At 62.0% G+C, this 26,458-nt stretch overlaps 1 protein-coding gene across 1 annotated transcript in view; it reads right to left on the reverse strand.

Annotated features, from left to right (window-relative positions):
* The window catches only part of LOC142476222 (protein capicua homolog), an 81,008-nt gene that overhangs the window by 42,000 nt on the left and 12,550 nt on the right, over positions 1 to 26,458 (reverse strand). Inside the window, exons 3-8 of the mRNA XM_075581713.1 lie at positions 19,627 to 19,822; positions 18,682 to 18,779; positions 15,158 to 16,226; positions 9,515 to 9,705; positions 8,604 to 8,761; positions 6,432 to 6,616 (exon numbers count right to left, since the gene is read on the reverse strand). Of these exons, the coding sequence (XP_075437828.1) occupies positions 6,432 to 6,616; positions 8,604 to 8,761; positions 9,515 to 9,705; positions 15,158 to 16,226; positions 18,682 to 18,779; positions 19,627 to 19,822 (1,897 nt within the window). The remainder of the gene's footprint in view (positions 1 to 6,431; positions 6,617 to 8,603; positions 8,762 to 9,514; positions 9,706 to 15,157; positions 16,227 to 18,681; positions 18,780 to 19,626; positions 19,823 to 26,458) is intronic.

Consider the following 26,458-nt stretch of genomic DNA (forward strand, 5'->3'; position numbering starts at 1 on the left):
CGCACTGACCCCGCAGCATGTAATAACCTGCCTGGGACGCGCAGAGCATCGCACTGACCCCGCAGCCTGTAATAACCTGCCTGGGACGCGCAGAGCACCGCACTAACCCCGCAGCATGTAATAACCTGCCTGGGACACGCAGAGCATCGCACTGACCCCCGCAGCCTGTAATAACCTGCCTGGGACGCGCAGAGCATCGCACTGACCCCGCAGCCTGTAATAACCTGCCCGGGACGCGCAGAGCATCGCACTGACCCCGCAGCATGTAATAACCTGCCTGGGACGCGCAGAGCACCGCACTGACCCCGCAGCATGTAATAACCTGCCTGGGACGCGCAGAGCATCGCACTGACCCCGCAGCATGTAATAACCTGCCTGGGACGCGCAGAGCATCGCACTGACCCCGCAGCATGTATAACCTGCCTGGGACACGCAGAGCACCGCACTGACCCCGCAGCCTGTAATAACCTGCCTGGGACGCGCAGAGCACCGCACTGACCCCGCAGCATGTAATAACCTGCCTGGGACGCGCAGAGCATCGCACTGACCCCGCAGCATGTAATAACCTGCCTGGGACGCGCAGAGCATCGCACTGACCCCGCAGCCTGTAATAACCTGCCTGGGACGCGCAGAGCACCGCACTGACCCCGCAGCCTGTAATAACCTGCCTGGGACACGCAAAGCATCGCACTGACCCCGCAGCATGTAATAACCTGCCTGGGACGCGCAGAGCATCGCACTGACCCCGCAGCCTGTAATAACCTGCCTGGGACGCGCAGAGCATCGCACTGACCCCGTAGCATGTAATAACCTGCCTGGGACGCGCAGAGCATCGCACTGACCCCGCAGCCTGTAATAACCTGCCTGGGACACGCAGAGCATCGCACTGACCCGCAGCATGTAATAACCTGCCTGGGACACGCAGAGCATCGCACTGACCCCGCAGCATGTAATAACCTGCCTGGGACGCGCAGAGCATCGCACTGACCCCGCAGCCTGTAATAACCTGCCTGGGACGCGCAGAGCACCGCACTGACCCCGCAGCCTGTAATAACCTGCCTGGGACGCGCAGAGCACCGCACTGACCCCGCAGCATGTAATAACCTGCCTGGGACGCGCAGAGCATCGCACTGACCCCGCAGCATGTAATAACCTGCCTGGGACGCGCAGAGCATCGCACTGACCCCGCAGCATGTAATAACCTGCCTGGGACGCGCAGAGCACCGCACTGACCCCGCAGCATGTAATAACCTGCCTGGGACGCGCAGAGCATCGCACTGACCCCGCAGCATGTAATAACCTGCCTGGGACGCGCAGAGCATCGCACTGACCCCGCAGCATGTAATAACCTGCCTGGGACACGCAGAGCACCGCACTGACCCCGCAGCCTGTAATAACCTGCCTGGGACGCGCAGAGCACCGCACTGACCCCGCAGCATGTAATAACCTGCCTGGGACGCGCAGAGCATCGCACTGACCCCGCAGCATGTAATAACCTGCCTGGGACGCGCAGAGCATCGCACTGACCCCGCAGCCTGTAATAACCTGCCTGGGACGCGCAGAGCACCGCACTGACCCCGCAGCCTGTAATAACCTGCCTGGGACACGCAAAGCATCGCACTGACCCCGCAGCATGTAATAACCTGCCTGGGACGCGCAGAGCATCGCACTGACCCCGCAGCCTGTAATAACCTGCCTGGGACGCGCAGAGCATCGCACTGACCCCGTAGCATGTAATAACCTGCCTGGGACGCGCAGAGCATCGCACTGACCCCGCAGCCTGTAATAACCTGCCTGGGACACGCAGAGCATCGCACTGACCCGCAGCATGTAATAACCTGCCTGGGACACGCAGAGCATCGCACTGACCCCGCAGCATGTAATAACCTGCCTGGGACGCGCAGAGCATCGCACTGACCCCGCAGCCTGTAATAACCTGCCTGGGACGCGCAGAGCACCGCACTGACCCCGCAGCCTGTAATAACCTGCCTGGGACGCGCAGAGCACCGCACTGACCCCGCAGCATGTAATAACCTGCCTGGGAGGCGCAGAGCATCGCACTGACCCCGCAGCATGTAATAACCTGCCTGGGACGCGCAGAGCACCGCACTGACCCCGCAGCATGTAATAACCTGCCTGGGACGCGCAGAGCATCGCACTGACCCCGCAGCATGTAATAACCTGCCTGGGACGTGCAGAGCACCGCACTGACCCCGCAGCCTGTAATAACCTGCCTGGGACGCGCAGAGCACCGCACTGACCCCGCAGCATGTAATAACCTGCCTGGGACACGCAGAGCACCGCACTGACCCCGCAGCCTGTAATAACCTGCCTGGGACACGCAGAGCACCGCACTGACCCCGCAGCCTGTAATAACCTGCCTGGGACGCGCAGAGCATCGCACTGACCCCGCAGCCTGTAATAACCTGCCTGGGACGCGCAGAGCATCGCACTGACCCCGCAGCATGTAATAACCTGCCTGGGACGCGCAGAGCATCGCACTGACCCCGCAGCCTGTAATAACCTGCCTGGGACGCGCAGAGCACCGCACTAACCCCGCAGCATGTAATAACCTGCCTGGGACACGCAGAGCATCGCACTGACCCCCGCAGCCTGTAATAACCTGCCTGGGACGCGCAGAGCATCGCACTGACCCCGCAGCCTGTAATAACCTGCCCGGGACGCGCAGAGCATCGCACTGACCCCGCAGCATGTAATAACCTGCCTGGGACGCGCAGAGCACCGCACTGACCCCGCAGCATGTAATAACCTGCCTGGGACGCGCAGAGCATCGCACTGACCCCGCAGCATGTAATAACCTGCCTGGGACGCGCAGAGCATCGCACTGACCCCGCAGCATGTAATAACCTGCCTGGGACACGCAGAGCACCGCACTGACCCCGCAGCCTGTAATAACCTGCCTGGGACGCGCAGAGCACCGCACTGACCCCGCAGCATGTAATAACCTGCCTGGGACGCGCAGAGCATCGCACTGACCCCGCAGCATGTAATAACCTGCCTGGGACGCGCAGAGCATCGCACTGACCCCGCAGCCTGTAATAACCTGCCTGGGACGCGCAGAGCACCGCACTGACCCCGCAGCCTGTAATAACCTGCCTGGGACACGCAAAGCATCGCACTGACCCCGCAGCATGTAATAACCTGCCTGGGACGCGCAGAGCATCGCACTGACCCCGCAGCCTGTAATAACCTGCCTGGGACGCGCAGAGCATCGCACTGACCCCGTAGCATGTAATAACCTGCCTGGGACGCGCAGAGCATCGCACTGACCCCGCAGCCTGTAATAACCTGCCTGGGACACGCAGAGCATCGCACTGACCCGCAGCATGTAATAACCTGCCTGGGACACGCAGAGCATCGCACTGACCCCGCAGCATGTAATAACCTGCCTGGGACGCGCAGAGCATCGCACTGACCCCGCAGCCTGTAATAACCTGCCTGGGACGCGCAGAGCACCGCACTGACCCCGCAGCCTGTAATAACCTGCCTGGGACGCGCAGAGCACCGCACTGACCCCGCAGCATGTAATAACCTGCCTGGGAGGCGCAGAGCATCGCACTGACCCCGCAGCATGTAATAACCTGCCTGGGACGCGCAGAGCACCGCACTGACCCCGCAGCATGTAATAACCTGCCTGGGACGCGCAGAGCATCGCACTGACCCCGCAGCATGTAATAACCTGCCTGGGACGTGCAGAGCACCGCACTGACCCCGCAGCCTGTAATAACCTGCCTGGGACGCGCAGAGCACCGCACTGACCCCGCAGCATGTAATAACCTGCCTGGGACACGCAGAGCACCGCACTGACCCCGCAGCCTGTAATAACCTGCCTGGGACACGCAGAGCACCGCACTGACCCCGCAGCCTGTAATAACCTGCCTGGGACGCGCAGAGCATCGCACTGACCCCGCAGCCTGTAATAACCTGCCTGGGACACGCAGAGCACCGCACTGACCCCGCAGCCTGTAATAACCTGCCTGGGACGCGCAGAGCACCGCACTGACCCCGCAGCATGTAATAACCTGCCTGGGACGCGCAGAGCATCGCACTGACCCCGCAGCATGTAATAACCTGCCTGGGACGCGCAGAGCACCGCACTGACCCCGCAGCATGTAATAACCTGCCTGGGACGCGCAGAGCATCGCACTGACCCCGCAGCATGTAATAACCTGCCTGGGACGCGCAGAGTATCGCACTGACCCCGCAGCATGTAATAACCTGCCTGGGACACGCAGAGCATCGCACTGACCCCGCAGCCTGTAATAACCTGCCTGGGACGCGCAGAGCATCGCACTGACCCCGCAGCCTGTAATAACCTGCCTGGGACGCGCAGAGCATCGCACTGACCCCGCAGCATGTAATAACCTGCCTGGGACGCGCAGAGCATCGCACTGACCCCGCAGCCTGTAATAACCTGCCTGGGACGCGCAGAGCATCGCACTGACCCCGCAGCATGTAATAACCTGCCTGGGACACGCAGAGCATCGCACTGACCCCGCAGCATGTAATAACCTGCCTGGGACGCGCAGAGCACCGCACTGACCCCGCAGCCTGTAATAACCTGCCTGGGACACGCAGAGCATCGCACTGACCCCGCAGCATGTAATAACCTGCCCGGGACGCGCAGAGCATCGCACTGACCCCGCAGCATGTAATAACCTGCCTGGGACGCGCAGAGCACCGCACTGACCCCGCAGCCTGTAATAACCTGCCTGGGACACGCAGAGCATCGCACTGACCCCGCAGCATGTAATAACCTGCCCGGGACGCGCAGAGCATCGCACTGACCCCGCAGCATGTAATAACCTGCCTGGGACACGCAGAGCATCGCACTGACCCCCGCAGCCTGTAATAACCTGCCTGGGACGCGCAGAGCATCGCACTGACCCCGCAGCCTGTAATAACCTGCCCGGGACGCGCAGAGCATCGCACTGACCCCGCAGCATGTAATAACCTGCCTGGGACGCGCAGAGCACCGCACTGACCCCGCAGCCTGTAATAACCTGCCTGGGACGCGCAGAGCACCGCACTGACCCCGCAGCATGTAATAACCTGCCTGGGACGCGCAGAGCATCGCACTGACCCCGCAGCATGTAATAACCTGCCTGGGACGCGCAGAACATCGCACTGACCCCGCAGCATGTAATAACCCGCCTGGGACGCGCAGAGCACCGCACTGACCCCGCAGCATGTAATAACCTGCCTGGGACGCGCAGAGCATCGCACTGACCCCGCAGCATGTAATAACCTGCCTGGGACACGCAGAGCATCGGACTGACCCCGCAGCATGTAATAACCTGCCTGGGACGCGCAGAGCATCGCACTGACCCCGCAGCATGTAATAACCTGCCTGGGACACGCAGAGCACCGCACTGACCCCGCAGCATGTAATAACCTGCCTGGGACGCGCAGAGCATCGCACTGACCCCGCAGCATGTAATAACCTGCCTGGGACGCGCAGAGCACCGCACTGACCCCGCAGCCTGTAATAACCTGCCTGGGACACGCAGAGCATCGCACTGACCCCGCAGCATGTAATAACCTGCCTGGGACACGCAGAGCACCGCACTGACCCCGGGACGCGCAGAGCATCGCACTGACCCCGGGACGCGCAGAGCACCGCACTGACCCCGGGACGCGCAGAGCACCGCACTGACCCCGCAGCCCGGGACACGCAGAGCACCGCACTGACCCCGCAGCCCGGGACGCGCAGAGCACCGCACTTACCCCGGGACGCGCAGAGCACCGCACTGACCCCGCAGCCCGGGACACGCAGAGCACCGCTCTGACCCCGGGACGCGCAGAGCACCGCACTGACCCCGCAGCCCGGGACGCGCAGAGCACTGCACTGACCCCGGGACGCGCAGAGCACCGCACTGACCCCGCAGCCCGGGACGCGCATAGAGCACCGCACTGACCCCGCAGCCCGGGATGCGCAGAGCACCGCACTGACCCCGGGACGCGCAGAGCACCGCACTGACCCCGGGACGCGCAGAGCACCGCACTGACCCCGGGACGCGCAGAGCACCACACTGACCCCGCAGCCTGTAATAACCTGCCTGGGACGCGCAGAGCACCGCACTGACCCCGCAGCCTGTAATAACCTGCCTGGGACGCGCAGAGCACCGCACTGACCCCGCAGCCCGGGACGCGCAGAGAACCGCACTGACCCTGGGACACGCAGAGCATCGCACTGACCCCGGGACGCGCAGAGCACAGCACTGACCCCGGGACGCGCAGAGCACCGGACTGACCCCGGGACGCGCAGAGCACCGCACTGACCCCGGGACGCGCAGAGCACCGCACGGATTTCCTGATCTTTGCTCACTATAGGGAAGCGCTGACCTGCACATTACACACGTGACCGTCACGGGCTGGGACATGAAGCTCCGGTGGCGTGTGACACTTACCTGCCAGTAGCGGCTGGACGATGGCCTGACCGCTGGGTCCGATGGCTGTGAACCCGAGAGCCATGGATCCGGTACCCAGGGGGGGCTGCACGCAGGGGGAGGAGCCTGGGGGGGCCGTCTGCGTGTGCGAGCTGCTGGTCACGAGGGGGAGTGCGTGTCCACCCGCCGACGTTACATACGTGATCCTGACCCAGAGAGAGAGGCGCAATGAGACGCCTGCGCAGCACCTCCAACACGCTCTGCACCGCCGCCAATACCGACACGCTCTGCACCGCCAACACGCTCTGCACCGCCGCCAATACCGACACGCTCTGCACCGCCAACACGCTCTGCACCGCCGCCAATATCGACACGCTCTGCACCGCCAACACGCTCTGCACCGGCGCCAATACCGACATGCTCTGCACCGCCAACACGCTCTGCACCGCCGCCAATACCGACACGCTCTGCACCGCCAACACGCTCTGCACCGCCGGCAATACCGACACGCTCTGCACCGCCAACATGCTCTGCACCGCCACCAATACCGACACGCTCTGCACCGCCAACACGCTCTGCACCGCCGCCAATACCGACACGCTCTGCACCGCCAACATGCTCTGCACCGCCGCCAATACCGACACGCTCTGCACGGCCAACACGCTCTGCACCGCCGCTAATACCGACACGCTCTGCACCGCCGCCAATACCGACACGCTCTGCACCTCCAACACGCTCTGCACCGCCGCCAATACCGACACGCTCTGCACCGCCACCAACCCCGCCGCGTGCTGTGTCGCCAACACGCTCTGCACCGCCAACACGCTCTGCACCGCCACCAACACCGCCGCGTGCTGCGCCGCCAATACGCTCTGCACCGCCAACACGCTCTGCACCGCCGCCAACCCCGTCGCGTGCTGCGCCGCCAATACCGACACGCTCTGCACCACCGGCAACACCACCAACACTGCCGCGTGCTGCGCCGCCAACACCGACACGCTCTGCACAGCCGCCAACACCAACACTGCCGCGTGCTGCGCCGCCAACACGCTCTGCCCTGCCAACAACACCGGCGCCGCCAATACCGACACGCTCTGCACCGCCGGCAACACCACCAACACCGCCGCGTGCTGCGCCGCCGGCAACACCGACACGCTCTGCACCGCCGGCAACACCGACACGCTCTGCACCGCCGGCAACACCGACACGCTCTGCACCGCCGCCAACACCGACACGCTCTGCACTGCCGCCAACACCGACAGGCTCTGCACCACCGCCGCGTGCTGCGCCACCAACAAAGACACGCTCTGCACCGCCGGCTACACCGACACGCTCTGCACCACCGGCAACACCGACACGCTCTGCACCGCCGACAACACCGACACGCTCTGCACCACCGACAACACCGACACGCTCTGCACCGCCGGCAACACCGACACGCTCTGCACCGCCGGCAACACCAACACGCTATGCACCGCCGGCAACACCGACACTCTCTGCACTGCCGGCAACACCGACATGCTCTGCACCGCCGGCAACACCGACACGCTCTGCACCGCCGCCACGCTCTGCACCACCGACATGCTCTGCACCGCCGACAACGCCGACACGCTCTGCACCGCCGGCAACACCGACACGCTCTGCACCGCCGGCAACACTGACACGCACTGTGCTGCCAACACTGATGAGCGCTGCACCGCCAACATACTCTGCTGCACCGCCAATACCGACACACTGCACCGCCGGTAACACCGATACGCACTGTGCTGCCAACACCAACACCGATGCGCCGCTTAGGCTGTGATAACACCTGCTCCGACGGGGCGGCAGCGAGTTTGGTGACGTCACCGCTGCGATCCGGCAAAGCGGCAAGTTAAACTGAATTCAGGAGGCAGCCGGAGGAGACAGGGAGGCGTGGCCCTGAGCGGGTCGCCCTCATTGGCTGAACCGCTGACGTGACGTCGCCGCTCTGCTCCTCAGCCTGCCGCCCGGCAGTCCGGCGCTGTGGCGCATGCGGTATGTTCGCTTTCATTGGATTTCGGCATGTTTTTGAGCCCGCGATGCCGCCGGCCGATTTCGGTATAATCACAATCTAAGACTGATGCGCCTCCCGCCGCTAACCCCCGACACGCGCTGCGTGCGGTCAGAGCTCCGCACATTGGCGCTGCGACGCCGGATTGCGGTTATTCTCACCTAGTAGATGACGGTAAGATGACTTTCTGTGGCTGTGAAGTTGCTGTTGCCACGGTCACAGGGATGGCGCTCTGGAGCGTGGCACTGCCGTGGGGCACTAAGGCACTCTGAGCAGGGTTCTGTGGCTGCACCACGGGCATCGGTGTAATCTGTATTATCTGCAAGAGGAGGCAGGCGTGAGAGACCACGTATGCCTCACGTTTGTGCTCCTACCACACACACCTACCACGTATGCACGCACATACACACACGCACACTCAGGCCCTCGCTCACTCCGCGCACACTCAGGCCCTCGCTCCCCCGCGCACACTCAGGCCCTCGCTCCCCCCGCGCACACTCAGGCCCTCGCTCCCCCCCACGCACACTCAGGTCCTCGCTCCCCCCGCGCACACTCAGGCCCTCGCTACCCCCGCGCAAACTCAGGGCCCCGCCCCTACTCAGGCCCCGCACACACTCAGGACCCCACGCACACTCAGGCCCTCGCCCCCCCTGCGCACACTCAGGCCCTCGCCCCCGTGCACACTCAGGCCCTCGTCCCCCCGCGCACACTCAGGCCCCTGCGCACACTCAGGCCCCCGCGCACTCAGGCCCTCGCCCCTGTGCACACTCAGGCCCTCGCCCCCCGTGCACACTCAGGCCCCCGCGCACACTCAGGCCCCCGCGCACACTCAGGCCCCCGCGCACAACCAGGCCCCCACGCACACTCAGGCCCCCGCGCACACTCAGGCCCCCGCGCACACTCAGGCCCCCGCCCCCGCGCACACTCAGGCCCCCGCGCACACTCAGGCCCCCGCGCACACTCAGGCCCCCGCGCACACTCAGGCCCTCGCCCCCGTGCACACTCAGGCCCTCGTCCCCCCGCGCACACTCAGGCCCCCGCGCACACTCAGGCCCCCGCGCACACTCGGCACCTTGTTGGCGGATTGGGCTCCGTTCTGCATGGGAAAGGACGCGGTGCCGAGCGGGAGTTGTGCCACCGGAGCGGTCCGGACCGTCACATGGGGCGTTGTCATGGGAACCAGCATCTTGCCCTGAACCTGAGCAGCGGTCAGCAGCTGCGCAGGGCGCCCCCCCAGGGAGGGGGCGGGGGACCCCGCCAAGGCTGAGGGGGACACGCCGGGAAAGGGTTAATAATAATAACAACATGTCGAATGCGTGTCTCTGGTCACGCCTATGTAACACGCCACGAAATACTGCTTGAACCAAACATAACGTAACTCCTGTGGTGCCTGAGGCACAGGAACGTCTGCAGACAGTGTACCGTCCACCTGTGTAACTATTAACCCTTCACAGCGCAGGAGACCAGCCAGTCATGCGCTGACCCCCACAGGGCAATTATATTACTACGGTCTTACCCCGTCTCTGTATATAGTGACCATTATATATACATATATATTATCCCCTATTCTAGGCTGGTCTTACCGTGTCTCTGTATATAGTGACCATTATATATACATATATATTATCCCCTATTCTAGGCTGGTCTTACCCCGTCTCTGTATATAGTGACCATTATATATACATATATATTATCCCCTATTCTAGGCTGGTCTTACCGTGTCTCTGTATATAGTGACCATTATATATACATATATATTATCCCCTATTCTAGGCTGGTCTTACCCCGTCTCTGTATATAGTGACCATTATATATACATATATATTATCCCCTATTCTAGGCTGGTCTTACCGTGTCTCTGTATATAGTGACCATTATATATACATATATATTATCCCCTATTCTAGGCTGGTCTTACCCCGTCTCTGTATATAGTGACCATTATATATACATATATATTATCAGACAGACAGAGGGGGGGGCAAGGGTCCCACAGACAGAGGGGGGGGGGGCAAGGGTCCCACAGACAGAGGGGGGGGGGCAAGGGTCCCACAGACAGAGGCCCACAGAGGGATAGGGAGACAGAGGCCCACAGAGGGAGGGGGGGACAGGGGCGAGCAGTGCTGCAGAGGGAGACGGGGCAAGCAGTGCTGCAGAGGGAGACGGGGCGAGCAGTGCTGCAGAGGGAGACGGGGCGAGCAGTGCTGCAGAGGGAGACGGGCGAGCAGTGCTGCAGAGGGAGACGGGGCGAGCAGTGCTGCAGAGGGAGACGGGGCGAGCAGTGCTGCAGAGGGAGACGGGGCGAGCAGTGCTGCAGAGGGAGAACGGGGCGAGCAGTGCTGCAGAGGGAGACGGGCAAGCAGTGCTGCAGAGGGAGACGGGGCGAGCAGTGCTGCAGAGGGAGACGGGCGAGCAGTGCTGCAGAGGTTAGACGGGGCGAGCAGTGCTGCAGAGGGAGACGGGGTGAGCAGTGCTGCAGAGGAAGAACGGGGCGAGCAGTGCTGCAGAGGGAGAACGGGGTGAGCAGTGCTGCAGAGGGAGACGGGCGAGCAGTGCTGCAGAGGGAGACGGGGCGAGCAGTGCTGCAGAGGGAGACGGGGCGAGCAGTGCTGCAGAGGGAGACGAGGCGAGCAGTGCTGCAGAGGGAGAACGGGGCGAGCAGTGCTGCAGAGGGAGACGGGGCGAGCAGTGCTGCAGAGGGAGACGGGGCGAGCAGTGCTGCAGAGGGAGACGGGGCGAGCAGTGCTGCAGAGGGAGAACGGGGCGAGCATTGCTGCAGAGGGAGACAGGGGCGAGCAGTGCTGCAGAGGGAGAACGGGGCGAGCAGTGCTGCAGAGGGAGACGGGGCGAGCAGTGCTGCAGAGGGAGAACGGGGCGAGCAGTGCTGCAGAGGGAGACGGGGCGAGCAGTGCTGCAGAGGGAGACGGGGCGAGCAGTGCTGCAGAGGGAGAACGGGGCGAGCAGTGCTGCAGAGGGAGATGGGGCGAGCAGTGCTGCAGAGGGAGAACGGGGCGAGCAGTGCTGCAGAGGGAGACGGGGCGAGCAGTGCTGCAGAGGGAGACGGGGCGAGCAGTGCTGCAGAGGGAGAACGGGGCGAGCAGTGCTGCAGAGAGAGACGGGGCGAGCAGTGCTGCAGAGGGAGACGGGGCGAGCAGTGCTGCAGAGGGAGACGGGCGAGCAGTGCTGCAGAGGGAGACGGGGCGAGCAGTGCTGCAGAGGGAGACGGGGCGAGCAGTGCTGCAGAGGGAGACGGGGCGAGCAGTGCTGCAGAGGGAGAATGGGGCAGCAGTGCTGCAGAGGGAGACGGGCGAGCAGTGCTGCAGAGGGAGACGGGCGAGCAGTGCTGCAGAGGGAGACGGGGCGAGCAGTGCTGCAGAGGGAGACGGGCGAGCAGTGCTGCAGAGGTTAGACGGGGCGAGCAGTGCTGCAGAGGGAGATGGGGCGAGCAGTGCTGCAGAGGGAGACGGGGCGAGCAGTGCTGCAGAGGGAGAACGGGGCGAGCAGTGCTGCAGAGGGAGACGAGGCGAGCAGTGCTGCAGAGGGAGAACGGGGCGAGCAGTGCTGCAGAGGGAGACGGGCGAGCAGTGCTGCAGAGGGAGAACGGGGCGAGCAGTGCTGCAGAGGGAGACGGGCGAGCAGTGCTGCAGAGGGAGACGGGGCGAGCAGTGCTGCAGAAGGAGACGGGGCGAGCAGTGCTGCAGAGGGAGACGGGGCGAGCAGTGCTGCAAAGGGAGACGGGGCGAGCAGTGCTGCAGAGGGAAAACGGGGCGAGCAGTGCTGCAGAGGGAGACGGGGCGAGCAGTGCTGCAGAGGGAGAACGGGGCGAGCAGTGCTGCAGAGGGAGACGGGGCGAGCAGTGCAGCAGAGGGAGACGGGGCGAGCAGTGCTGCAGAGGTTAGACGGGGCGAGCAGTGCTGCAGAGGGAGACGGGGCGAGCAGTGCTGCAGAGGGAGACGGGGCGAGCAGTGCTGAAGAGGGAGAACGGGGCGAGCAGTGCTGCAGAGGGAGACGGGGCGAGCAGTGCTGCAGAGGGAGACGGGGCGAGCAGTGCTGCAGAGGGAGACGGGGCGAGCAGTGCTGCAGAGGGAGACGGGGCGAGCAGTGCTGCAGAGGGAGAACGGGGCGAGCAGTGCTGCAGAGGGAGACGGGGCGAGCAGTGCTGCAGAGGGAGAACGGGGCGAGCAGTGCTGCAGAGGGAGACGGGGCGAGCAGTGCTGCAGAGGGAGAACGGGGCGAGCAGTGCTGCAGAGGGAGAACGGGGCGAGCAGTGCTGCAGAGGGAGAACGGGGCGAGCAGTGCTGCAGAGGGAGACGGGGTGAGCAGTGCTGCAGAGGGAGAACGGGGCGAGCAGTGCTGCAGAGGGAGACGGGGCGAGCAGTGCTGCAGAGGGAGAACGGGGCGAGCAGTGCTGCAGAGGGAGACGGGGCGAGCAGTGCTGCAGAGGGAGACGGGGCGAGCAGTGCTGCAGAGGGAGACGGGGCGAGCAGTGCTGCAGAGGGAGACGGGCGAGCAGTGCTGCAGAGGGAGACGGGGCGAGCAGTGCTGCAGAGGGAGACGGGGCGAGCAGTGCTGCAGAGGGAGACGGGGCGAGCAGTGCTGCAGAGGGAGACGGGGCGAGCAGTGCTGCAGAGGGAGAACGGGGCGAGCAGTGCTGCAGAGGGAGACGGGCGAGCACTGCTGCAGAGGGAGACGGGGCGAGCAGTGCTGCAGAGGGAGACGGGGCGAGCAGTGCTGCAGAGGGAGACGGGCGAGCACTGCTGCAGAGGTTAGACGGGGCGAGCAGTGCTGCAGAGGGAGACGGGGCGAGCAGTGCTGCAGAGGGAGACGAGGCGAGCAGTGCTGCAGAGGGAGAACGGGGCGAGCAGTGCTGCAGAGGGAGACGGGGCGAGCAGTGCTGCAGAGGGAGAACAGGGCGAGCAGTGCTGCAGAGGGAGACGGGCGAGCAGTGCTGCAGAGGGAGACGGGGCGAGCAGTGCTGCAGAAGGAGACGGGGCGAGCAGTGCTGCAGAGGGAGACGGGGCGAGCAGTGCTGCAGAGGGAGACGGGGCGAGCAGTGCTGCAGAGGGAGACGGGGCGAGCAGTGCTGCAGAGGGAGAACGGGGCGAGCAGTGCTGCAGAGGGAGAACGGGGCGAGCAGTGCTGCAAAGGGAGACAGGGCGAGCAGTGCTGCAGAGGGAGAACGGGGCGAGCAGTGCTGCAGAGGGAGACGGTCGAGCAGTGCTGCAGAGGGAGAACGGGGCGAGCAGTGCTGCAGAGGTAGACGGGGCGAGCAGTGCTGCAGAGGGAGAACGGGGCGAGCAGTGCTGCAGAGGGAGACGGACGAGCAGTGCTGCAGAGGGAGACGGGGCGAGCAGTGCTGCAGAGGGAGACGGGGCGAGCAGTGCTGCAGAGGGAGACGGGGCGAGCAGTGCTGCAGAGGGAGACGGGGCGAGCAGTGCTGCAGAGGGAGACGGGGCGAGCAGTGCTGCAGAGGGAGACGGGGCGAGCAGTGCTGCAGAGGGAGACGGGGCGAGCAGTGCTGCAGAGGGAGACGGGGCGAGCAGTGCTGCAGAGGGAGACGGGGCGAGCAGTGCTGCAGAGGGAGACGGGGCGAGCAGTGCTGCAGAGGGAGACGGGGCGAGCAGTGCTGCAGAGGGAGACGGGGCGAGCAGTGCTGCAGAGGGAGACGGGGCGAGCAGTGCTGCAGAGGGAGACGGGGCGAGCAGTGCTGCAGAGGGAGACGGGGCGAGCAGTGCTGCAGAGGGAGAACGGGGCGAGCAGTGCTGCAGAGGGAGACGGGCGAGCAGTGCTGCAGAGGGAGACGGGGCGAGCAGTGCTGCAGAGGGAGACGGGGCGAGCAGTGCTGCAGAGGGAGACGGGGCGAGCAGTGCTGCAGAGGGAGACGGGGCGAGCAGTGCTGCAGAGGGAGACGGGGCGAGCAGTGCTGCAGAGGGAGACGGGGCGAGCAGTGCTGCAGAGGGAGAACGGGGCGAGCAGTGCTGCAGAGGGAGACGGGGCGAGCAGTGCTGCAGAGGGAGACGGGGCGAGCAGTGCTGCAGAGGGAGACGGGGCGAGCAGTGCTGCAGAGGGAGACGGGGCGAGCAGTGCTGCAGAGGGAGACGGGGCGAGCAGTGCTGCAGAGGGAGACGGGGCGAGCAGTGCTGCAGAGGGAGACGGGGCGAGCAGTGCTGCAGAGGGAGACGGGGCGAGCAGTGCTGCAGAGGGAGACGGGGCGAGCAGTGCTGCAGAGGGAGACGGGGCGAGCAGTGCTGCAGAGGGAGACGGGGCGAGCAGTGCTGCAGAGGGAGACGGGGCGAGCAGTGCTGCAGAGGGAGACGGGGCGAGCAGTGCTGCAGAGGGAGACGGGGCGAGCAGTGCTGCAGAGGGAGACGGGGCGAGCAGTGCTGCAGAGGGAGACGGGGCGAGCAGTGCTGCAGAGGGAGACGGGGCGAGCAGTGCTGCAGAGGGAGACGGGGCGAGCATTGCTGCAGAGGGAGACGGGGCGAGCAGTGCTGCAGAGGGAGACGGGGCGAGCAGTGCTGCAGAGGGAGACGGGGCGAGCAGTGCTGCAGAGGGAGACGGGGCGAGCAGTGCTGCAGAGGGAGACGGGGCGAGCAGTGCTGCAGAGGGAGACGGGGCGAGCAGTCCTGCAGAGGGAGACGGGGCGAGCAGTGCTGCAGAGGGAGACGGGGCGAGCAGTGCTGCAGAGGGAGACGGGGCGAGCAGAGGCTCCTACCTTTGCCCAGTGACGAGCTGGCCGCAGTCCCCGGCTGGACGATGGCCTGCGGGGCAGCGATGGCCTTGGCACTGGCGGGGGGGACGGTGAAGCGGATGCTGCCGGCGGGCCCCCCGGACAGCTGCTGGGGGATGGTGGGCAGGATGTACTGCACCTGGGTGATGCCGCCCCGCTTCCCTGGCACTGCCGGCAGCAGCTGCTGGGGCTGCAGGATGCCCAGGGGCAGTGTCCCATTGGGGCCGCCCGCCGTATTCTGGGTAATAAACTGCAGGGCGGTGACAGGAGGGTGCCCCAGCCCACCCCCAGAGCCGGGCACCGGCTGCCCGTAGCCGTGTGCCCCTAACACCAGGTTGGTCACCAGGCCCCCAGCCGGCTTGCCTTGCAGGTGGGGGGAGGGGGCTTGCGGTGCCAGCTGCTGCATGGGCTTCCGGTCGGAGGTATACATCACCCCGATGCCCACAGGGGAGCCGGGTATCCTGCCCTCACACAGCGGTTTGCTGGCGATGGGCACGGGCGTGCTGCTGACCGGTCTCACCACATTAGTGACCACTGTGGCGGCCGGTCTCAGTCCGTGAGGGAGGATCCCCAATCCCTGCGGCCCCGACACCAGCACAGTCCCCACTGGGGGGGCCGGGGGGCGGGTGTCTGGGGTCCCGCGGTGGCCGGCCGCTGGGTAGTACCCGCTGCTGGACAGGGGGGCACACTGCAGGCTGGGCAGGACCAGGGTGGCGGGGGCCCCCGAGGAGATGACAGACTGAGCGGTGTAAGGACACATGGGGGGTCCGCCGTCCCCCAAAACCTTCTGCCCCCCACACTCTGTGCTGCGCTTCCTCTTGTAGGCGTCGCTGGGGTCTCCCATGGTGTAGGGCGTGTCGGGGAGGCGCTTGGCGAGGTGCTGGGGGGGAGTGGTGGCGGGGAGGGGCAGGTACCCGCTGGAGTAGAAGACCTGCTGATGGTCGCCGGCCGAGCTGGGGAGTCGGTCTGACTTCAGCTCCTCGGCAGAGAGGCAATACGTCCCGGACACAGAGGGGGGGCGGAGAACCGGGGCGAAGACCCCCGCGGCCGGGACCTGGGGGCACAATACAGCGATCAGCGGGGGAGGGGGAAGGAGAGAGAGGAGGAGGAGGAGAGAGGGGAGAGAGGGGAGGAGGAGGAGAGAGGGGAGAGAGAGGCAATACGTCCCGGACACAGAGGAGGAGCGGAGAACCGGGGAGAAGACCCCCGCGGCCAGGACCTGGGGGGACAACACAGCGATCAGCGGGGGAGGGGGAAGGAGAGAGAGGAGGAGAGAGAGGAGGAGGAGGGCAGAGAGGCAATACGTCCCGGACACAGAGGAGGAGCGGAGAACCGGGGAGAAGACCCCCGCGGCCAGGACCTGGGGGGACAACACAGCGATCAGCGGGGGAGGGGGAAGGAGAGAGAGGAGGAGAGAGAGGAGGAGGAGGGCAGAGAGGCAATACGTCCCGGACACAGAGGAGGAGCGGAGAACCGGGGAGAAGACCCCCGCGGCCAGGACCTGGGGGCACAACACAGCGATCAGCGGGGGAGGGGGAAGGAGAGAGAGGAGGAGGAGAGAGGGGAGAGAGGGGAGAGAGAGGAGGAGGAGAGAGAGCGAGAGAGGGGAGAGAGAGGAGGAGGAGAGAGCGAGAGAGGGGAGAGAGAGGCAATACGTCCCGGACACAGAGGAGGAGCGGAGAACCGGGGCAAAGACCCCCGCGGCCAGGACCTGGGGGCACAACACAGCGATCAGCGGGGGAGGGGGAATCCTGGGCCCCCCGGGCTGTAACCTCACGTGGTACCGCGCCACGGAATATGCACTGTACACAAGTCACTATACTATCTATTAGGAGAGCCGCCCCTGCTAACGGCCAAAGGAAACTGTGTAACTAACATACCCGGAGAAAGGAGGAGGAGGGGAGAGAGGGGAGAGGGGAGAGAGAGGGGAGAGAGAGGGGAGAGACAGGAGGAGAGAGAGCGAGAGAGCGAGAGAGGGGAGAGCGAGGGGAGAGAGAGGAGGAGGAGAGAGAGCGAGAGAAGGGAGAGAGGGGAGAGAAAGCAGGAGGAGAGAGCGAGAGGGGAGAGAGAGGAGAGAGAGCGAGAGAGGGGAGAGAGGGGAGAGAAAGGAGGAGGAGAGAGAGCGAGAGAGGGGAGAGAAAGGAGGAGGAGAGAGAGCGAGAGAAGGGAGAGAGGGGAGGAGGGGAGAGAGTGAGAGAGGGAAGAGCGAGGGGAGAGAGGAGAGAGAGGGGAGAGAAAGGAGGAGGAGAGAGAGCGAGAGAGGGGAGAGAGGGGAGAGAGGGGAGAGAGAGGAGGAGGAGAGAGAGTGAGAGAGGGGAGAGAGGGGAGAGAGGAGAGAGTGGGGAGAGAGGGGAGAGAAAGGAGGAGGAGGAGGAGGAGAGAGGGAGAGAGAGGAGAGAGAGCGAGAGAGGGGAGAGAGCGAGAGAAGGGAGAGAGGGGAGGAGGAGAGGAGAGAGCGAGAGAGGGAAGAGCGAGGGGAGAGAAGGGAGAGAGGGGAGAGAAAGGAGGAGGAGGAGAGAGGGAGAGAGGGGAGAGAGGAGAGAGAGCGAGAGAGGGGAGAGCGAGGGGAGAGAGAGGAGGAGGAGGAGAGAGAGCGAGAGAGGGGAGAGCGAGGGGAGAGAGGAGAGAGAGGAGGAGAGAGGGGAGAGAGGGGAGGAGGAGGAGAGAGAGCGAGAGAGGGGAGAGCGAGGGGAGAGAGGGGAGGAGGAGAGAGAGCGAGAGAGGGGAGAGCGAGGGGAGAGAGGGGAGGAGGAGAGAGAGCGAGAGAGGGGGGGAGAGAGGAGAGAAAGGAGGAGAGAGCGAGAGAGGGGAGAGAGCGAGAGAGGGGGAGAAAGGAGAGAAAGGAGGAGAGAAGAGTAGGAGGAAATGTTCTTTCGTCCTGCCAATAAAGCTTTTTTAATTTGATTTGAGAAAGGAGATAGATATAAATACACACGCACACACACACGCGCACACGCACGCACGCACGCACGCACGCACACACGCACGTACACACGCACGTACACACGCACGTACACACACGCGCACACACGCACACATACGCACGCGCACATACACACACACACGCACATACACACGCGCACATACACACACACACACGCGCACGCACACGCACGCACGCACATACACACACGCGCGCACATACACACACACGCACGCACGCACACACGCGCGCACATACACACACACGCGCGCGCACGCACACACGCGCGCACATACACACACACGCGCGCGCGCACGCACACATACACACACACGCGCGCACATACACACGCGCGCACATACACACACACGCGCGCACATACACGCGCGCGCACATACACGCGCGCGCACAGACACACACGCGCGCACAGACACACACGCGCGCACATACACACACACGCACACACACACACACACACGCGCGCACATACACTCGCGCGCACAGACACACGCACGCACACACACGCACACACACGCGCGCGCACACACACGCACACACACGCGCGCGCACACACGCACACGCTTACCTTGCCCCCCCCCTCGTCCCCCGATGCGGCGTCACTGTCACTGTCCGTCACACGCTCCTTACACTTCAGGTCTATGTCTGTGCTGCCGATTCCATCATCTGCAGGAGAGAGGGGAAGGGGGGGAGAGAGGGGAAGGAAAAGTGGGAGAGAGAGGGGGAGAGAGAGGGGAAGGAAAAGGGGGAGAGAGAGGGGAAGGAAAAGGTGGGAGAGAGGGGAAGGAAAAGGGGAGAGGGAGGGGCGAGAGGGAGAGGGAAAAGGGGAGAGAGAGATAGAGGAGGAGGGAGAAAGGGGGGAAGAGGGAGAAAGGGGGGAGAAGAGGGTGAAAGGGGGAGGGAGAGGTAATGGGATGGAAAAGTGGTGAGGAAGGAAAAGGGGGGAAGGAGAAGCGGGGGATGGTAGGAGACGGGGGAGGGAGGAGAAGGGGGGAGAAGGTGGGGAAGGAGAAGAGGGGGGAAGATTGGAGAAGGGGTAGGGGAGGGAGGAGGAGGGAGGGGAAGTGGGTGGAGGGAGAAGAGGGGGGGAGGTAGGAGGAGGGAGGAGAAGGGGGTGGAGGAGGGAGGAGAAGGGGTGGAGGAGGGAGAAGAAGGGGGTGGAGGAGGGAGAAGGGGGGAAGGTAGGAGAAGGGGGGTAGAAAGATAAGATGGAAGGAGAAGGAAGGGGGGAAACAGGAGAGGGGGGAAGAAGGGGAAGGAGAAGAGGGGGAAGGAGAAGAGGGGGAAGGAGAAGAGGGGGAAGGAGAAGAGGGGGAAGGAGAAGAGGGGGAAGGAGAAGAGGGGGAAGGAGAAGAGGGGGAAGGAGAAGAGGGGGTGAAGAAGGGGGGGAGGTAAGAGGAAAAGGAAACAGAGAGGGAGTGAAGGGGTAAAGAGTCATTACAATGGAGACCCAACCCCCCCCCCCCCCAGCACGATGTGCCACGTGTGGCTGGGGCTGCTCGGTGACGCTCACCGATGACATCGTCGTCGCCCTCCTCCTCGCAGATCACCATCCTCTCCTCGTCGCTGGTCATGTCCTCGCTCACGGTGCGCTGCAGGCGGTATGTGCCGGGCAGCGGGTGGCAGGCGCCAGAGATCAGGGGCGCCTCGCTGCGCGGGGGGACCGCGCCGACCGCCTGGCTGGGGTACGGGGAGCGGCTGGAACACATCTACACGCGGTCACAGGAGAACATGTCACCGTCACTACACGCGGTCACAGGAGAACATGTCACCGTCACTACACGCGGTCACAGGAGTACATGTCACCGTCACTACACGCGGTCACAGGAGAACATGTCACTACACGCGGTCACAGGAGAACATGTCACCGTCACTACACGCGGTCACAGGAGAACATGTCACCGTCACTACACGCGGTCACAGGAGAACATGTCACCGTCACTACACGCGGTCACAGGAGTACATGTCACCGTCACTACACGCGGTCACAGGAGAACATGTCACTACACGCGGTCAAAGGAGAACATGTCACCGTCACTACACGCGGTCACAGGAGAACATGTCACAGTCACTACACGCGGTCACAGGAGAACATGTCACAGTCATTACACGCGGTCACAGGAGAACATGTCACAGTCACCACACGCGGTCACAGGAGAACATGTCACCGTCACTACACGCGGTCACAGGAGAACATGTCACCGTCACTACACGCGGTCACAGGAGAACATGTCACCGTCACTACACGCGGTCACAGGAGAACATGTCACTACACGCGGTCACAGGAGAACATGTCACCGTCACTACACGCGGTCACAGGAGAACATGTCACAGTCACTACACGCGGTCACAGGAGAACATGTCACAGTCACTACACGCGGTCACAGGAGAACATGTCACAGTCACTACACGCGGTCACAGGAGAACATGTCACAGTCACCACACGCGGTCACAGGAGAACATGTCACCGTCACTACACGCGGTCACAGGAGAACATGTCACCGTCACTACACGCGGTCACAGGAGAACATGTCACCGTCACTACACGCGGTCACAGGAGTACATGTCACCGTCACTACACGCGGTCACAGGAGAACATGTCACTACACGCGGTCACAGGAGAACATGTCACCGTCACTACACGCGGTCACAGGAGAACATGTCACAGTCACTACACGCGGTCACAGGAGAACATGTCACAGTCACTACACGCGGTCACAGGAGAACATGTCACAGTCACCACACGCGGTCACAGGAGAACATGTCACCGTCACTACACGCGGTCACAGGAGAACATGTCACCGTCACTACACGCGGTCACAGGAGAACATGTCACCGTCACTACACGCGGTCACAGGAGAACATGTCACAGTCACTACACGCGGTCACAGGAGAACATGTCACAGTCACTACACGCGGTCACAGGAGAACATGTCACAGTCACTACACGCGGTCACAGGAGAACATGTCACAGTCACTACACGCGGTCACAGGAGAACATGTCACAGTCACTACACGCGGTCACAGGAGAACATGTCATAGTCACTACACGCGGTCACAGGAGAACATGTCACAGTCACTACACGCGGTCACAGGAGAACATGTCACAGTCACTACACGCGGTCACAGGAGAACATGTCACAGTCACTACACGCGGTCACAGGAGAACATGTCATAGTCACTACACGCGGTCACAGGAGAACATGTCACAGTCACTACACGCGGTCACAGGAGAACATGTCACAGTCACTACACGCGGTCACAGGAGAACATGTCACAGTCACTACACGCGGCCACAGGAGAACATGTCACAGTTACTACACGCGGTCACAGGAGAACATGTCACAGTCACTACACGCGGTCACAGGAGAACATGTCACAGTCACTACACGCGGTCACAGGAGAACATGTCACAGTCACTACACGCGGTCACAGGAGAACATGTCACAGTCACTACACGCGGTCACAGGAGAACATGTCACAGTCACTACACGCGGTCACAGGAGAACATGTCACAGTCACTACACGCGGTCACAGGAGAACGTCACAGTCACTACACGCGGTCACAGGAGAACATGTCACCGTCACTACACGCGGTCACAGGAGTACATGTCACCGTCACTACACGCGGTCACAGGAGAACATGTCACTACACGCGGTCAAAGGAGAACATGTCACCGTCACTACACGCGGTCACAGGAGAACATGTCACAGTCACTACACGCGGTCACAGGAGAACATGTCACAGTCATTACACGCGGTCACAGGAGAACATGTCACAGTCACCACACGCGGTCACAGGAGAACATGTCACCGTCACTACACGCGGTCACAGGAGAACATGTCACCGTCACTACACGCGGTCACAGGAGAACATGTCACCGTCACTACACGCGGTCACAGGAGAACATGTCACTACACGCGGTCACAGGAGAACATGTCACCGTCACTACACGCGGTCACAGGAGAACATGTCACAGTCACTACACGCGGTCACAGGAGAACATGTCACAGTCACTACACGCGGTCACAGGAGAACATGTCACAGTCACTACACGCGGTCACAGGAGAACATGTCACAGTCACCACACGCGGTCACAGGAGAACATGTCACCGTCACTACACGCGGTCACAGGAGAACATGTCACCGTCACTACACGCGGTCACAGGAGAACATGTCACCGTCACTACACGCGGTCACAGGAGTACATGTCACCGTCACTACACGCGGTCACAGGAGAACATGTCACTACACGCGGTCAAAGGAGAACATGTCACCGTCACTACACGCGGTCACAGGAGAACATGTCACAGTCACTACACGCGGTCACAGGAGAACATGTCACAGTCATTACACGCGGTCACAGGAGAACATGTCACAGTCACCACACGCGGTCACAGGAGAACATGTCACCGTCACTACACGCGGTCACAGGAGAACATGTCACCGTCACTACACGCGGTCACAGGAGAACATGTCACCGTCACTACACGCGGTCACAGGAGAACATGTCACTACACGCGGTCACAGGAGAACATGTCACCGTCACTACACGCGGTCACAGGAGAACATGTCACAGTCACTACACGCGGTCACAGGAGAACATGTCACAGTCACTACACGCGGTCACAGGAGAACATGTCACAGTCACTACACGCGGTCACAGGAGAACATGTCACAGTCACCACACGCGGTCACAGGAGAACATGTCACCGTCACTACACGCGGTCACAGGAGAACATGTCACCGTCACTACACGCGGTCACAGGAGAACATGTCACCGTCACTACACGCGGTCACAGGAGTACATGTCACCGTCACTACACGCGGTCACAGGAGAACATGTCACTACACGCGGTCACAGGAGAACATGTCACCGTCACTACACGCGGTCACAGGAGAACATGTCACAGTCACTACACGCGGTCACAGGAGAACATGTCACAGTCACTACACGCGGTCACAGGAGAACATGTCACAGTCACCACACGCGGTCACAGGAGAACATGTCACCGTCACTACACGCGGTCACAGGAGAACATGTCACCGTCACTACACGCGGTCACAGGAGAACATGTCACCGTCACTACACGCGGTCACAGGAGAACATGTCACAGTCACTACACGCGGTCACAGGAGAACATGTCACAGTCACTACACGCGGTCACAGGAGAACATGTCACAGTCACTACACGCGGTCACAGGAGAACATGTCACAGTCACTACACGCGGTCACAGGAGAACATGTCATAGTCACTACACGCGGTCACAGGAGAACATGTCACAGTCACTACACGCGGTCACAGGAGAACATGTCACAGTCACTACACGCGGTCACAGGAGAACATGTCACAGTCACTACACGCGGCCACAGGAGAACATGTCACAGTTACTACACGCGGTCACAGGAGAACATGTCACAGTCACTACACGCGGTCACAGGAGAACATGTCACAGTCACTACACGCGGTCACAGGAGAACATGTCACAGTCACTACACGCGGTCACAGGAGAACATGTCACAGTCACTACACGCGGTCACAGGAGAACATGTCACAGTCACTACACGCGGTCACAGGAGAACATGTCACAGTCACTACACGCGGTCACAGGAGAACGTCACAGTCACTACACGCGGTCACAGGAGAACATGTCACCGTCACTACACGCGGTCACAGGAGTACATGTCACCGTCACTACACGCGGTCACAGGAGAACATGTCACTACACGCGGTCAAAGGAGAACATGTCACCGTCACTACACGCGGTCACAGGAGAACATGTCACAGTCACTACACGCGGTCACAGGAGAACATGTCACAGTCATTACACGCGGTCACAGGAGAACATGTCACAGTCACCACACGCGGTCACAGGAGAACATGTCACCGTCACTACACGCGGTCACAGGAGAACATGTCACCGTCACTACACGCGGTCACAGGAGAACATGTCACCGTCACTACACGCGGTCACAGGAGAACATGTCACTACACGCGGTCACAGGAGAACATGTCACCGTCACTACACGCGGTCACAGGAGAACATGTCACAGTCACTACACGCGGTCACAGGAGAACATGTCACAGTCACTACACGCGGTCACAGGAGAACATGTCACAGTCACTACACGCGGTCACAGGAGAACATGTCACAGTCACCACACGCGGTCACAGGAGAACATGTCACCGTCACTACACGCGGTCACAGGAGAACATGTCACCGTCACTACACGCGGTCACAGGAGAACATGTCACCGTCACTACACGCGGTCACAGGAGTACATGTCACCGTCACTACACGCGGTCACAGGAGAACATGTCACTACACGCGGTCACAGGAGAACATGTCACCGTCACTACACGCGGTCACAGGAGAACATGTCACAGTCACTACACGCGGTCACAGGAGAACATGTCACAGTCACTACACGCGGTCACAGGAGAACATGTCACAGTCACCACACGCGGTCACAGGAGAACATGTCACCGTCACTACACGCGGTCACAGGAGAACATGTCACCGTCACTACACGCGGTCACAGGAGAACATGTCACCGTCACTACACGCGGTCACAGGAGAACATGTCACAGTCACTACACGCGGTCACAGGAGAACATGTCACAGTCACTACACGCGGTCACAGGAGAACATGTCACAGTCACTACACGCGGTCACAGGAGAACATGTCACAGTCACTACACGCGGTCACAGGAGAACATGTCATAGTCACTACACGCGGTCACAGGAGAACATGTCACAGTCACTACACGCGGTCACAGGAGAACATGTCACAGTCACTACACGCGGTCACAGGAGAACATGTCACAGTCACTACACGCGGCCACAGGAGAACATGTCACAGTTACTACACGCGGTCACAGGAGAACATGTCACAGTCACTACACGCGGTCACAGGACAACATGTCACAGTCACTACACGCGGTCACAGGAGAACATGTCACAGTCACTACACGCGGTCACAGGAGAACATGTCACAGTCACTACACGCGGTCACAGGAGAACATGTCACAGTCACTACACGCGGTCACAGGAGAACATGTCACAGTCACTACACGCGGTCACAGGAGAACGTCACAGTCACTACACGCGGTCACAGGAGAACATGTCACCGTCACTACACGCGGTCACAGGAGAACATGTCACCGTCACTACACGCGGTCACAGGAGAACATGTCACCGTCACTACACGCGGTCACAGGAGAACATGTCACCGTCACTACACGCGGTCACAGGAGAACGTCACAGTCACTACACGCGGTCACAGGAGAACATGTCACCGTCACTACACGCGGTCACAGGAGAACATGTCACAGTCACTACACGCGGTCACAGGAGAACATGTCAGTCACTACACGCGGTCACAGGAGAACATGTCACCGTCACTACACGCGGTCACAAGAGAACATGTCACAGTCACTACACGCGGTCATAGGAGAACATGTCACAGTCACTACACGCGGTCACAGGAGAACATGTCACAGTCACTACACGCGGTCACAGGAGAACATGTCACCGTCACTACACGCGGTCACAGGAGAACATGTCACTACACGCGGTCACAGGAGAACATGTCACCGTCACTACACGCGGTCACAGGAGAACATGTCACAGTCACTACACGCGGTCACAGGAGAACATGTCACCGTCACTACACGCGGTCACAGGAGAACATGTCACTACACGCGGTCACATTAGAACATGTCACTACACGCGGTCACAGGAGAACATGTCACAGTCACTACACGCGGTCACAGGAGAACATGTCACAGTCACTACACGCGGTCACAGGAGAACGTCACCGTCACTACACGCGGTCACAGGAGAGCATGTCACAGTCACTACAAGCGGTCACAGGAGAACATGTCACAGTCACTACACGCGGTCACAGGAGAACATGTCACAGTCACTACACGCGGTCACAGGAGAACATGTCACAGTCACCACACGCGGTCACAGGAGAACATGTCACCGTCACTACACGCGGTCACAGGAGAACATGTCACTGTCACTACACGCGGTCACAGGAGAACATGTCACCGTCACTACACGCGGTCACAGGAGAACATGTCACAGTCACTACACGCGGTCACAGGAGAACATGTCACAGTCACTACACGCGGTCACAGGAGAACATGTCACAGTCACTACACGCGGTCACAGGAGAACATGTCACAGTCACTACACGCGGTCACAGGAGAACATGTCACAGTCACTACACGCGGTCACAGGAGAACATGTCACAGTCACTACACGCGGCCACAGGAGAACATGTCACAGTCACTACACGCGGTCACAGGAGAACATGTCACAGTCACTACAC

This window comes from Ascaphus truei, unplaced genomic scaffold (assembly GCF_040206685.1).
Source record: "Ascaphus truei isolate aAscTru1 unplaced genomic scaffold, aAscTru1.hap1 HAP1_SCAFFOLD_1514, whole genome shotgun sequence".
In the NCBI taxonomy this organism is placed as follows: domain Eukaryota; kingdom Metazoa; phylum Chordata; class Amphibia; order Anura; family Ascaphidae; genus Ascaphus; species Ascaphus truei.